The 15,777-nt window shown below is 28.8% G+C and overlaps 1 protein-coding gene across 1 annotated transcript in view; it reads right to left on the bottom strand.

Annotated features, from left to right (window-relative positions):
* Positions 1–15,777, bottom strand: part of LOC119681415 (homeobox protein araucan-like) — a 44,358-nt gene that overhangs the window by 20,888 nt on the left and 7,693 nt on the right. The window contains exon 2 of the mRNA XM_038094603.1: positions 2,422–2,913. Coding sequence (XP_037950531.1) covers positions 2,422–2,913 — 492 coding nt within the window. The remainder of the gene's footprint in view (positions 1–2,421; positions 2,914–15,777) is intronic.

Below are 15,777 nucleotides of genomic sequence, written 5' to 3'. Positions count from 1 at the left end.
ATCACGTCGAATTTAGGCAATTTAATAGGTCTCTCGTCTTCACTGATGAACAGTCTGATAAATCGCCAAAGAAGTATCTTCCTAAGAACCTATATCTGCTGTACGCCAAAGGTGGGCATTCAACGAGAAAATGTATTATGGTTACTTTCTCTGCGGATTTCCACAACTTTTGCAGTGAGGATTATGGCGAAGGCGCAGTTTCTCTACGTGGGTTCCTACACACCAATGACCAGAAAGAACTGTAGTAAACCTTGCAGTGTTCACGTGGTCTCTTTTGATGAATTCCGAGGATCTGTTTTTATTATAGGTGAGAGATATTAGTATTAGTATAGTATTAGTATTGAGATATTATGTTAGTACATAAAAAAAAATTTACACAAAAGAGACATATCAGAGAAAATGCAGTGAAAATAGATATATGAAAAAAAACTGATAATGTGATAAACAATGAAATTAATGCTAAGAAACTGAGTGAATTTCGTTAACAACAAATGGTGAAAATGAAACACCAGAATAAAGTCATTTGCTAAATAAGACATAAATTCTTGAGAAGTAAATATTGTTGCGATGAACAGAACAAATTTTCATTTGAATTTGACAAAAAATTTGTTTAACAAATCTCGTATAGAACGTACTTAAAAGCAACTTTGTTAAAATTTCTTTTTAATTTAAAATATAAAACAAAATACTCAGATAATCTGAAAATTTATCAATTTGGAATTATCAAATTCTTTCCACAATTGGAGTTGATTAAATGGATATGAATTTTAGACTCCAAATGCAATATTATTCAAATCACCTACTAATAGACGTATCACACAGTAGAGAGATGGATAATGACGATAATTTTTGATTTTCTCTGAGTAATGAATATACCTAAATACTCAGTTTTTAATTGGATAATAGTTGAATAAAAGTGATCTATTGTATGAAATATGAATTCTTTTCAACAGAACTTATATTTTTTAACAAAACTTTTTTTTCAAAGAAAAAAGTATATAATTGTGAAAGATTATTTACTTTACATCGTATAGATAATTTGAGTTTTAAGTTCATTAACGCTTACAGTTGATTCCTCAATCTGACAAAAAAAAAAGAATTCTATTGGACGAAATATTTAAGAAAATTTCCCTTGCAAACTTCGTTCAAAAAACACAATAACTCAAAAAAACTTTCTTTAAATAGCTTAGGTTATATAGAAATTTATTGTTCATTAAGCATCAATGTACAAGAACATCACATTAATCTCATAAATAAAACGAGTACCAAATGAAATGGAACGAGAGGCTGTATAAGCTATACTTAAACATAACTTTAACTTTAATATAGTTAAGCGCGTCTTCGATGTCATAGTTGTATCGTGCGAATGGAAAAACGCTGTAACTAGAAAGGTTTTTAATTCGGTATCCGCTTATAAAAACCGCAATAGAGGATCGTGGATGGACCAAGTATCCAACGATATGATGGCATTCGGTACTACAAACTTGCAATAGCAAACACTGATCCAGATAGCTGGAGGAGAGTACTGAACGCGTCCAAGGACGACTCTCGTCTGTAACAGCCAACTAAGTAGGCAAGTGAGACCTTGCCTTTATACATTGTATCTTCGTAAGTATGGAGAAAAAACACACCTCCCACACAATTTCCCATTTCTTGAACCAAGGAAACACCTGTCGAAGTTAAAGCTTTTAACTTCTTTTAAAATGATCCAGCCTGTATACGATTTAAATAGTATTACATTAATAATAAGATTTATTGTTTGACTTTAGTTAGATGAATAATATTGATTATTACATAAAAGAAGTTAATATTTTTTATTGGAAAAAGCCTATTTATGTAAGCCATTATTATAAATTTTTTAAAATAATAAATCATTTCCTTAAAATGTTATTTGAAGGTGCCATTAGTATAATTAAATTTTTTCTTTTCTTTGAGAATAATTTTCTCTTGTGTAACATTTTTAGTAATCAATCAATTTTTTATCTCAACGATAGATAACCGAAGTTGCAATTGCGGTAAAAGTAGAAAAGCCTGTGACTGCACTTTTCTGTTGCATTAACTTTGCAATTATGCAAAAACAAGTTTCCATGTTCTCGGCCATTGCATTTCACACAAGTGCAACAAATGCAAAGAAACAAAATGGCAACAACCACAAAACTTGGCTAAATATTTGCATATTGAAAATAATATCTTGTTCATATGTGAACGTGGTCGATGGAGGCCATGTTTTGCAATGAAAAGACTACTTAAGTAATTACGTTGACCAGTGGACATGCGACTGGTAGAATCTGTGGAGAACAGTGGAATAAACTTTTTTTTTTTTAAACACACGCAACACTAAATTATAATATTTTTTCTCAAAATAATTACGAATTAAAAAGATGTAAATTAAAGTTGCTTCGAAAAAAGTTCTGTACTTACCAAAGGTGAATAGAATGCCGAACTATCCACACCAATACTTTGATAGGGATTTTGATCTGTTGATGGGTAAGGTGCACCATAAACACCTACACTAGCTGCCGGTAGGCGTGAGTAACTGGATAATGCCAAACGTGCTGAATCATATTGACATGAACAAACTGTTTGTCCCGAAACGGGATCAGTCATAATTGGACGCCCATTCTCACAACAATTACCACCGGTGGCTGTGACATGATGTCCCAAGGCAGCACTTTCCAATGCCGCAATACTTCCACCTGCAACATTTACTGCACTATTTAAACCTGCAGATGCAACAGCACTACTCGTAGGTGACACAACATCCGGACTAAGTGCATCCGAAGAAAGTTCACCACTGCCAGGCACATTTGTACGACAATCTGTTGTGGGACTGTGTGCAGGTGCTGTATTGTTGCTAGCACTCTCCACACCACCAGTTGTCAGTGATGCCTGTGCTGCATTTGTCGATAAGAGCTGCAAGTATAAAAATAAAATAGAAATTTCATTAAAAATATTTTTTAATGCCCGTTTTGAATTTTATTTTAATTTGTTGAAATATTTCTTTTATCTGCGCATTGCCAACATACAATATTAATCAATTTTCAAAACATAAAATAAAATATCTTTTTAACTTTTTAATGTGATAAATTTGTCACCATTATCAAAGCTTCCATTCTTCCTCTTAGCTAGTCTTTGCCTTTGTCTTTGGCTTTTTATTTCATTTATGTTTTTATTGTGTTTTTTATCGTCCATGCTGCCGTGTTTCCGATAAACATCGCACTTTTTTAGCTTTTTTCTTCAATTTGGAAATTAAAAACATAAAAATTCACATTAAACTTGCTACTTTCGGGCTTTTATCTCAGAAATTAAATGGTCTCACTGATAGGCCTAAATTATTATTATCGCCCTTCCAGTTTACATAATTAATGCGTGTTAATTAAAGCGACGTTATAATTTTTATTTTAGACACCAAATATTCACCCGAAATCTCCCATTACAAATTCAAATGTGTTCGAGATCAGTGATAAAGTTTTAGATAAATTGTACCTGTGCGGGTCTGGAATTAAGCGAAATTAATTTTGCGCAAGTCAAATAAAAGTCAAAGATGTTTCTAATACAATGATTTCAAGATTTTAGATAAAAGCATTTCAGAGAGAAATAAAAATATTTATTATGCTTATTAAGAGGTATGAATCTGAAATTTACTTCACCATACTAAACATATTAATTTTCTGATGATACATGTTTAATCACTGAATAATATGTACTACATATCTACATATGTATATACATTACTTAAGATTTATTATTTCCGTAGTAGTATAATAAACCATATATATATTACATATTTACTTATTTATTTATTTAACAATCATAATTATATTTACTTAGTCAATTTAAGATACTTGTGCAACCTTAGCTATTTGTGGGAAAACAAGAACAGTCATCCTTTCGAATTTGACAGGCATAAGTTTTAAGCCTATCACTTGCAGTCCAAAAAATTAAGTACGGACTATAAACGATTAAAATAAAAATTCGAATATTTTCGAGGACCACTGATGATGAGTACTTGGCAATACTCGAAACAGCGTTGTATGGTCAGCCAAATTTTAATAAATTAACTAAAATAATTGTTGTTATTTCTTCATTATGATTCGAACCCTATTAGTTTATTTTCGTTATAACACGCGTCACATTTGCCAAAAAAAAATCAACATTAAGATATTTTCATTTTTATATGGTTTTATAGAAGTTAAACTGGTCCTTCATAGAAATGTTGTTAAGAACTACCGTTTTAAAATTAAAAAATCTTAAATTAATTTATAAATTAATTAAATTAAAATTGATTAATTAATCTGACTTAATTTGTAATAATAAATTGAGTATACCCCATTTTTCGAAACAAAGGCTGAAGTTAATCTCTACAATTTATTATAACAAACAGATTGTGTAGTATTGACTTGTGCTAATTAGACTCTTTCTAGATAAAAAATTAGGTCTTATTCGTTTTAGTATGTATATAAAATAAGGTTAAGAAAAATAAAGTACTAAGTATCGTTTATTAGGTGTGTTTAGTTAGGCAGTCCTAAAGAGCCACTTCGGCCTATTGTGTTATCGTTTAAGAACTCAGAGGCTTAAAAGCCACCTCGTGTTATTATAATAAATCGAAATAAGCATCTTAAGTATATATTTGGAAAAAAAACAATGAGAAAGTATATCCATTTTTATGGGCTATATCCATATCCATTATAATAAATCGAAATAAGCATCTTAAGTATATATTTGGAAAAAAAACAATGAGAAAGTATACCCATTCGTTCTTACTCATATGTGATTACGAGTTTAGTTTTTTGTTTGTCGTTTTCAAATAATCAATAGTTAATATAATGTATAATTAATTATTATAATTATTAGTACAATGTATTATTATATTATAATTAAATTTAAATCTTCAAGATCTTTTAGTTTTGTAATTAAATAACTATATATAATAGATCTTTGTCCTATATTAAAACGGAATTAATTGTGTTTCTTCAATATAATCGTAATTACCTGCTGTCATCAAACATTTTACGTTAATTATTTAAACACAAAATAAAAACTTGAATGGTTTATAACTTATTATATATAATTTATTATAAAAAATATTAAAAAAATAATACTTAAACACTCTCTTCCCTTATAAAATTATAAATTTATTTTTTTATTTATCAAATTACCCTTTCAACAATTTCAAGTAGTGATCGTGCCAAGCTTTTTATGGGCTATAATCACATTTCTTGCTGTGCAAATCATAAATTAAATGGTTTTGTATTTTAACTTAATTAATTTTAAATAAAAACAGTTTTAATTATGGCATTTAAAATGTAAGCTAGTCAATATAAAATTTATCAAATATTTTTATGGGTTATCAATAAAAACTATTAGTTCATATAACATATAATTACAAGTAGTAACAACCAGTAACTTGTGTGGCCAATTCGAAGTGTCAATAAAATTAAGCAATTAAATTTTTTATTATTTTATAAATTTATTAAAAATACATAATTGACTTAGTGATACAAATTTCAGACAGTTTTATTAATTTTTAATTAAATTCAATTAACTTAATGTAATAAGTATTGACCAACTTAAGGATGTTGATGATTTTTTATGTACTCTGTTTGCAACGGATATCAAAAAAAATTACAACAAAATTATTGCATTTAAAAAACTACTTATGAGGTTTAACATTAATCAATAGGTTAAAAAAATTGTAATTAACTATAATTATATTCTTGAGCAGTGGTGCAACTTATCAAGGTTTGGACTGGGGTCAGTCTCTTTAAAGGGTTAAATGATATTTTCAACCACATCTACAGGCACAAAGATAAACATGCAGCAATTAAAATATGTACTTGTTTAAATTAAAAATTTGAGAAAGTTGGAGTTGGAAATTTTTTTTGAGACTTTTATAGAACTGTAATGACAAGCTATAAGTAATAGTAAACGAAAACAGGATAGTGCTATAGTGGCTGTTAGATCATACTGGCAACAACTTTACGGATAATCTCATAACAACCAATTCTGGCTCAAAATTCTATACACCGGAGCCTTATTGTGAAGTAAATAAGTTCACAAAATATTTTTTTATTAAATAATTTACAAAAACAACTTTGTTGTTGTCACGATACTTTAAGTAACTATCAAGTATAATAACTAGTTAATTCTGCTGATTCATTGAGGTTGTTGGTAAAATATTTTTATAAAACTTTTACTTGTGCTACCATCTTAACAACAATGATTCTTCAGAAATGACAAAATATCGTCTCTGTGACTTCTAATTAAATTTTTGTATATACTTTCATCTGAAGAATGATACATCAATACATATTCTCTTTGACTTTTAGTTACATTCTTTGTATCTGTGCTTTGATCTGAGCCAGGGTACTACGTCGTCAAAATATCGACTCACATTCTTTGTGATTATGCTTTCATTTGAGCCAGACACATTAACATTGCACGATTAAGGGTGATATTGATGTGTGATAGATCCATTTCTCAAAGATTTGACTGTTGTCCAACAAACCAATTTCAATATGTCTATTGCTATATATTAACATAGTAAATTTTGTATTCTGTAAATTCTAATTTACTGTCGCACTGTACAATACAAATTCCGGAAAATAAGTCTTTCCGAATAATTTTCGGAAAATGCTATTCGAGGTAATAACAGTTCTCACAGATTACCAGATATTAGATTATGTCAGATATTACATATTTTACATATTACGTTGTCAATATTGAGTTATTTTTCTATTGATTGTTACAATAAAACGTGGCAAGAATCATTCGGTCTAAAAGTTTCGTTATAATTGATTTGAATAACCCATGTTATTCCGCTCTTTCACACAACTTCTGTTTTATTTTTGTATTTTCCAACTGTGCAAAACTAAGCAAGCCATAGAGCTCAATGGTAATACATTACGATTACACTTTTTTTCGTTAAGGAAATTTATTTTATAATTTTAATAGAAATTTATTTAAAAGAAAAAACAAAAATCAAGACGACAATGAATGAAAATTATTCAAAATTGCCCGCATCAGCTACAGTAGCTTCTTACATTCTCAGCCTCCAACTTGAAGATAAACTGAAAAGAAAAGCCGAACTCCAGAAGGAATAATACACTTTCAGTAACAAGTACAGAAGCATTTTTGTCAATAATCCCCATAAGCACTTTACTTGTATTTCACCGATACGATCATTTACCACAAATGCGAAAGAATCGTTGTATCCGCACTTTTTACCAAGCACTCAATGCAGTTGAAGTACAAATTTTATTAATGCAAAATGCACCCATTGATGTGTGCGTCTATAATCGCAATAAATTATGGATAAAAAATATATAAAATATAAATAATTACAAAAAAATGTAGTATGTATAAAATTGTAATTTTATAAAATTTTACGCCTTCATCACACAAACAGACATGTTAAGGCTTCTGAAAATGCCCGCGGATCGCAGATATTTTGCAAAACAGTTGCAGCCGAAGAGTGTAAGAGTTTTAAATTTAAGAAAAAAGATTTTAAAAAATTTAAAGAAAATATTAACCAAAATTTTAAGCACCCCATAATTAAATTAATTTCTTTTTGACTTTATAAAGAGATATTCACAGCGTACGTGCCAAAAATTTGAGCTCAAACAAAAATAAAAAATGCTTCTTTTTATAAAAATTTCGAGGAAACCCAAAATGCCAAAAGAAAGCCATGAAGGCTTTGATCGAAAGCTGTCGTCTAAAAATTGCAACAAAAGATAACAAAGGAGCAGGCGTTTCATAAAGACCCAAAGGTCAAATACGCCCCTGAACAAAAACAAAAATATCGACATTTAAATATGTTGGCGATGGTCGAGGCTGCTGAGGTTGCTAAAAATGCTTTTGTTTTGTTATAATTATGACGCAACTGCTGATGCATGGAATTCATAATTAGTGCCAACATTATCAGTTGGCCATTAAACGCCCAGGGCACGACTAGACAAAGCACAGTAGTGGTGACTGCTTTTATTAACAAAAAGTGTACCTATTTTTGCGAAATTATTTTAATAGCCGTAAACCCAGTAAAGAATAATTTTTAAATTCTGATTTTTCGCTTCATATTTTTAAATACATGTTTCAGCATAAAATTATAATAATTATTATCTGAATGATTTAACATAAAATTAATAAAAAATTCTTAAATAAAAAAACGGCAAATGAAAAATATTGCATATAACACAATTTGGTTATATATAAAAATAAATATAAGCATCATTATTTATTAAATAACTGGAATTAGACCTGTGCCTGTTAAATAAATATACAGGCTTATAATAAAAAATGCAGACAGTTATGTACCTACATAGGTAGGTAGTACTCGCAACAAGCATCAGAACAAATAGTGATGGAAACACGGATTTTATGCCACACATAGGCGTAAGAAGCAGTGAAGTTGTAGTAATTTAAAGGATTGATAGAATTTTCCTATTATTTTTAATAGGTGAAGAGCACTAAATACCAGAACGGAACTTGGTAGTGTTTTATTGTACTAACACAAGTTACAGAGCTATATACAGGACTCATTTAAGGAGGGGATTTTTCAACAGTAATGTAAAGATCATACAAAAACATTTCATTGAAAAAATTTGAGTACATGTTGTATAAAATGATCTTAAACATTTTAATGGAGCTCAAATTATGGAAGTACTCTCCTTGTATAAAGCAATGTGTAAACATTCCTTTCACAGAAACAGCATATACTGATCTCTCAGAAAAGTATTTCATTCAGACCGTGCCTAAGGCCGGTTAAGCTAGCTTGCTTCAAGAAACACATATACCTATTAACCCTTAACAATACCAGACCGAGCTAAGTTTTTTGCAAGCAACTTTTAGTGTGTAAACTTTTATTGAAAATTTAAATAGTGTTCTATTTGTCAAACGAAGCCAGCAAACAATTTTTAAAGTCTTTATGGAGCGTGTTGTTAGACCAGACATTAATAGGATTTCAACCTAGACCCTGCGTACGTTGTTCCAGCATACAGAGAAACTATATTACTAAAGTAAATATTACTAAATCAATAAAAAAAAACATGAACGGGGTTGAAAATATTAGATATTACATATACAGATATCCTAGAATTTTCTAGAAAAACAAAATAATCCGATTCTCTCTGATAAACAATGATTGTAGCAAATATGACAGTATTTATTTAAAAAAGCTCATATTCCCCGGATATGTGGGGAGTGTCCGGTAATTATTTTTATATGCTTTGGGGATTGTACACTCCGGTCCAGCGATCTGTAGTGCCCGTTAATGGAGACAGAGTATATCTTGTCACAATTAATTGTACCATAAAATTTAATTTATGGGGGCTTGTTTCTTTATTCCATATAAAATAAGAGGTGATGCTTTCGTGTCCGCATCAGTGCCAGAAAAGCTCCTAGCCTACTTTTTACAGTGTCAATCAATTCCTAACATATGCTCTTACTTTCATTAAAATAAAGTTCTAATTTCGCAAAGTGATAATTCATAGTCTATTCGAAGCAAATGCATATTATTGTTATAACATTGATATGCACTTATCTCATATTAATAACATCAAGGAAAATGATAACTACATATAGTAAAACTGAGAGTTTGCGTTTCATAAAAGTTACGTTTTTTATCAGTTCTAATTCAATTAATTGAATCTATCTTGACATGGTCTTGAATTCAGTTAAGAGTTAAGCCGACTAGTTTGAATTTATACAGGGAAATGAGAGTTCAAATTACAAGTTTCGGTCCCATAGAAGTTGATTTTTTTACGAATATAAGTTAATACGCTGGTTTAGTTTATTAAATGTCGTTATGAGCATGAATTAAGATTATCAGAATAAAGAGAAACGGTTGATGCACTTCTCTAAGGAATAAGTTTTGGGCTTACTAAATAATAAAATTGTTTGAAACTATTTTGAATTGTATTTAATTAAATTGCAATAATTGAATATTATTTTTTGTAGAAGATAATTTCATTAGTTATTTTTCATTTATCAACTACTATATACTTTGAAATCAAATTCTGGTTCAATATCAAATCAACAACAAATTAATTTAAGTTTTCAAGTGTTCAATTACTACAATTAAGATTACTAAATGTACAAATACATAAATAATAAATAAATACTCGTACAAATAAATATTTTTGATAAATTAATAGTATATACTATCGTATTAGCTTCAAATACCATAAATTTTATTACTCATAAAAATTATTAAAGAATTTTAAAGAATTTCAAAATTATTTCACATTGAATGTATCTCACAAAAAAGAACAGACTGAAAGAATTTCACTTAATTAATTAAACATGAGTCATGGTTTTGATATCAGAAAATGAAAATATTTAAAATCATTTATCAATTTTTAATTATTAAATTGACGTCTTTTTGACAGCATTTCAATTTTTTCACATTAATATTTAAAATATACGCTTTTTCTTGAACATATTTAATTTTTATAAAATACTGAAAATATAAATAAAAAATATGAATAAAAACGAAATAATATTTATGGTTTTTATTAATTAATGGGCTCTTTGCTCTGCATATATATATATATATATATTATATTTTATATTTTATACTTAAAATTATGTTTTAATAGAAGACTTGTAGCAAACAAAATTATATTTAAATCAAATAAGTTGTATTTAAAAGAAAATAATTAAAAATAAAATTCGATGCTTAATATATTATTAGTAATCAAAAAAATTATATATACAGAGATACGACATTTACTTAATTCGTTGACAAAACTCTTGATTCTGTCTTTCTGCCTTCACTAAGATCGTGTAAAAACTATCATTATAATATTAGATATCGAACTAAAGAAAAAAACTCTCGCCATGCTGATTTTTTAAGAATTTTTATTTCCCATAAGAACATCTGGGATCTTGAGAAACTTTTTTTGACAACAGTTGGTGTTTGACATATAAATAAAAATTTAAAACAAAATTTTTCGCAAAACGTCAATATACTTAAAAAAGTTATTGAAAAATATTGATCATTTCAATCCCACTAACAGTCCAATTCTGTATTTATTGCCAATTGTTACCAAATATAATTTATACCCTTAAAAGCTGTCTTTTCTTGTTACCTTACTTATTAAAATCAAAATTTATAGGACAATATTTATTCAAAAATGAATAACTGTTACCAAGTACCATTTATTACCCAAATCCTCTTCACTTGTTTTTTATTTTAGTTACTTTAAAAGATAAGTACAGGAAAAAAAGCTTTTTTCTCATCACATCGCCACCAAATATTCTTTCCGTAAATAAATTAACTATTTTCTCCAAGGAATACTTCGAAACCATCTAAGTTCACTCTACAACTTAATCTGTTCAAACTCTGTTCTACAGCAAAGTCAACAAATGTGTGTGGAAAAGAGAATATATGTTATTTTTAATTGATAATTAGGTCCGCTCCATATTCGAACCTTCATAATAAAGGTTGACTTATTCTCATAGAAAAGCTATTTGTAATGAATTTCTGAAATGATCGATCACGAGCATAAAAACAACTGAAATCAAATACTGAGCAGCAATGGATTGCAAATATACGCAAAAACTAGTAATTACTTCTTTCTAGTCTTAGGTTATTTATGAAAGATAAATGAATGAATCGTTCATATAAACAATTAATTTAATTGACTTATTAATTTTTACCCATTAACTTCATTCAAGAAACGATTTATACACTAACACCTACAATTTATGCATTGACGATATTGGTGTACATTTAGTGAACACTGATCACAAAACGATTAATATTGAGATCACTTTTTGAATTAATGTTTATATAGTAGCTTTTAAATATATACTCAATTTTTTCAATTTGCAAATTGAAAGAGAAAGACATTTCTTGAAATGTCAGCAATTTACTGTAAATGATATTTCTTACGAGTGTGAATATTATGAAGTATTAAAGATGTAAACTAATTGTACGATGGCCCGTATGTTAGAAACAGTTTATTGGAACATAAATTAAATACAGTGAAGACCACGCAATAATAGCTATTTCGAAGTTCAAATACCATTACTTTAGCTGTTTACTAAGTACAGCAATTACAAGAATAACTAAACAATATATTAAAAATATTACCCTTATTTATATATTACATTGATTTCGTGTCAATTATAAGGCAAACCTTACTCGAGCAAGCAGTTAGTGCTCAGCTTGCCAATGTACGATTATAAACATATGTATATAGTAAAATAAGCAACAACCTAAACAGCAAATAAATGAAAAAGGTTCAACTAACAGCAGCAAAAACGATAAGGAAGTGCAAACTAACAGCACCAAAAGAGCAAAATAGCAGCGGCAAAGAATTATGAAAATAGAATTTTTATGAAGACATTTTCAATATTAAAATTTAAATCAAAAATTAATTATCAGCGCTTAGCATCCTATAAATTAAAATATTTAAAGTGAAAATTGCTATTGTTTTGTTACTATAAGAACTGCAATAAATGAAAAAGCCACAACCGTACAATAATTACCCGCCCACCCGGTTTAACAAGTCGCAAATTTATCAGATGCGTGATCGCAAATTAGATTCGTAGCGGCAAGTGCGCTTATTTGTACCACTAAAAATAACAACAACAACAACATCAAGAAAACAACAACAGAATCAACAACAGCAACAATGTCTTTTCATTTATCTTGCGTAGCATTTGCAGCTTCCAATTGGAATGAATGGTTCAACTCAAAAGTATTGCATGCTAAGCTGAAGAGATAAAATCTTTGAGTCGGTCGATGAATTCGCATTATTGTTATGTGCGTGCGCTACCGGCAACAATCACCAAAATCGAAGCACGCTGCACCTAACGATCTAATCAAAAAGCTCATATCTGACTTTCCACATTCAGCATTCACTTGCTGTGCTTCTCCTTTGTTGGAACCCAAACCCAAACCTAAACTCAATCGAAAGCAAAGGCAAAGCAATGAAATTCATAACAAAAACAAGTTGAAATCATATTGTTACTTTTTCCACGGTTTCTGCCTTGGTATTTTTATGGTTTTTATTATTGTTTTTGTATTTTTTGTATCTTTCACAACAGATGACCAATTTGATAAGCAGTGGAAGCGCCACGATCAGTAGTTCAAAATACAAATATGCACTCGTACAATGGAAGTAGATCACAGATACTTCTCTGCCTGCATTTCTATCTGAAATGCATTGCAACACAACTTCTAAATCATTTTCCATTTGTGCTGCATTCATCCGTCCTCTTATCTAGATTACAGGATCTAAATTTTTTTTCCCTTCAGAAAGTGCAACTGTGCTAAAATATATACTTAAGTACTGAAACGTAAAATGTATCTGTGTATCTATGTATCTGTGTGCAATTGTATTCGTAGTTCATTGAAGGCGCTGTTCACGTCGTCAGTCATATGGGCATGCGCATTCGTACTGTCCTGGGAGCTGTCAGTTTACGGTTATGAATTTTATGATTTATGATTTCGTATATTGAGTTTTATTGGTTTTTTATTCTTAAGCGTTTCAGGAGCATCCTTCAGATACAATTGCTGCTTGAGTTGTGCTTATGTATTTTTGGTAGCCAATATAAATAATTTTATGTATACATTATTATTTTTTTTTATTAATGCGGCGTTTTTTGTTTTCATTGAGTTGAATGAATTCAATTAGTCATTAGAGAGTTTAATTTGCACATTAAAAAAATTTTAAACTAAATAAATATAATAAATAAAAAACAAATAAAAAGAAAAGTCATAAATTTAATGAGTATAGCACCAAAAATAATTTATTTTATTCATAGTTTTTGTAATTATATACTTTCTGAACTTATGGATAAAAGATTATGATTATTTCGAAAGATTTAATTAGTTACCATTTATAATTATTTTAAAGTTAACTAAGAATAAGGCAGTAGACTGCTAAATCCTTCGTCCTTTAATTAAAATATATTTATTAAGAATCATTTGTAAAGCCTACTTTTAATATTTAATTGAAATATGTGAGACTTATCAAAATGATATTAAATTCAATCTAAGAAGGTAACACATAAATATCCAAAACTAAAAATTATTTTTATAATAGATTTTTTGAAACTTTAATACTATAGTATTCTTAGAGAGAGTTAACTTAAAAGTTATTATTAACTATTTAAATTCATTTTCAATAGTTATTCAATATGATTTTCATACAACAGTTCTTCAATATATTCAACATATTTATTATCAATTTGATAAAAATTGAATTCAGGGTCTTATAAGTTGTTCAAATTAAGAAACTTGATACTGGAATAAATGACTGTTGTATACAGGTATGTTAGTACTGTTTTACAGATCCACAAAAGTAGACCTTTCCCAGTCTCTCTAAATCTATGATAATAACTGTGAGAAGTTGGACTATTCTTCTTCCTTCTCTAGATTCCTCGTAGTCTCTCTAACTCTAAGATAATGACTGTGAGAAGTAAAACTCTTCTTCGTTTCCTCTCTAGATCTCTCGTGTTCTCTACAAATCTGGCTTTAAGAAAAAGTGGAACGCTTCTGTATATATATATATATATATATATATGTATACATTCTCAAACCACCCAGACAATTAATACGATTGCTTTTTAATATGTTATAAAAAACTATATATTAAACTATAAAAAAAAATCATGAATAAATATAATTGTGACTCATTAAAAGAAAATTTAGTGTTTAAATTTGTTTTAATTTCCAAGTTAACCATACATCTAAAGCCTAACGGACCTATCTATTGACAGGCTATAATAATGATCACTTCTAACGAAAGAAAACCATCTAATAATTATTTCTGTAATGTTACTCGTACTAAATTCAAGTTTAGTCAATTACAATTAAGTTTTATGAGTATTTAATTCTGAATTATTTTAATATCGATATGTGTACAAGCACTACTAGAAGAATCCACCAGACCAAGAGGACCTAAATTAAACATTGGTATAATTAAGTTCATGACCTGACTGACAGTTTTTTGCTCTAGTGCACAGTTTAAAATATCTTCATGTAGGACTCAGTGTATATAGTATAGTACTGACAATTTAATATGTGAATATAAATATATGATAGTACATACTTCTCACAAACTGAGTTACTAAAATCTAGAATGCTATCAAGAAAGAAAAAAAATTGCAGTACCAAAACAGTTATTGGGACGGTACTAATGTGTGAGTGCGATATAACCAATAATGCCAATAAAACGATACAATTTAAAAGTAAATAGCTCAGAAAATGATCGGGCTCATACGTGAAGACGCGGTGAGTCTTAAAAAAACGTTAATAACATTGATTAACAAGAAAAATGTCATCAGATTTATGAAACCATAAGCAATACGTTGGAGTAGATATACTACAAGACAGTGCTATTTAAAATGACTTAGGAAATTTGTGAAACGGATAGATCGATTGAAGACAAGATGTGGGAATGAATATTGTAATTTAACGGTCAGAAACTAGAGAAACTTAATTGAATATCATGGAAGATAGAAACGTTTAATAACGAAAACAATTAACGTAGACAAGATATAGAAATAATATACGTACATTAGAGGTCAGGAACTGGAAAAATGTAACTGAATATTATGGAAGATAGGGCAATTATATTAAGGAAATACTGGATCTGTATTACTACGAAAAAAAAGTTGATTTTTATTTGATAAAAACTGTTTGGTAAAAGTTTAATCACTTAAATTGAAACGATTTAAGCGTCTTGAACACATATATATACACGAATATAATTTTAAAGTTCAGTTTAATTAAATCATTAGTAATTAGCAGTAATTGCAATAATA

This window comes from Teleopsis dalmanni, chromosome 1 (genome assembly GCF_002237135.1).
Source record: "Teleopsis dalmanni isolate 2A chromosome 1, ASM223713v2, whole genome shotgun sequence".
NCBI classification, from domain to species: domain Eukaryota; kingdom Metazoa; phylum Arthropoda; class Insecta; order Diptera; family Diopsidae; genus Teleopsis; species Teleopsis dalmanni.
This window is presented reverse-complemented; position numbering and strand designations above follow the sequence as displayed.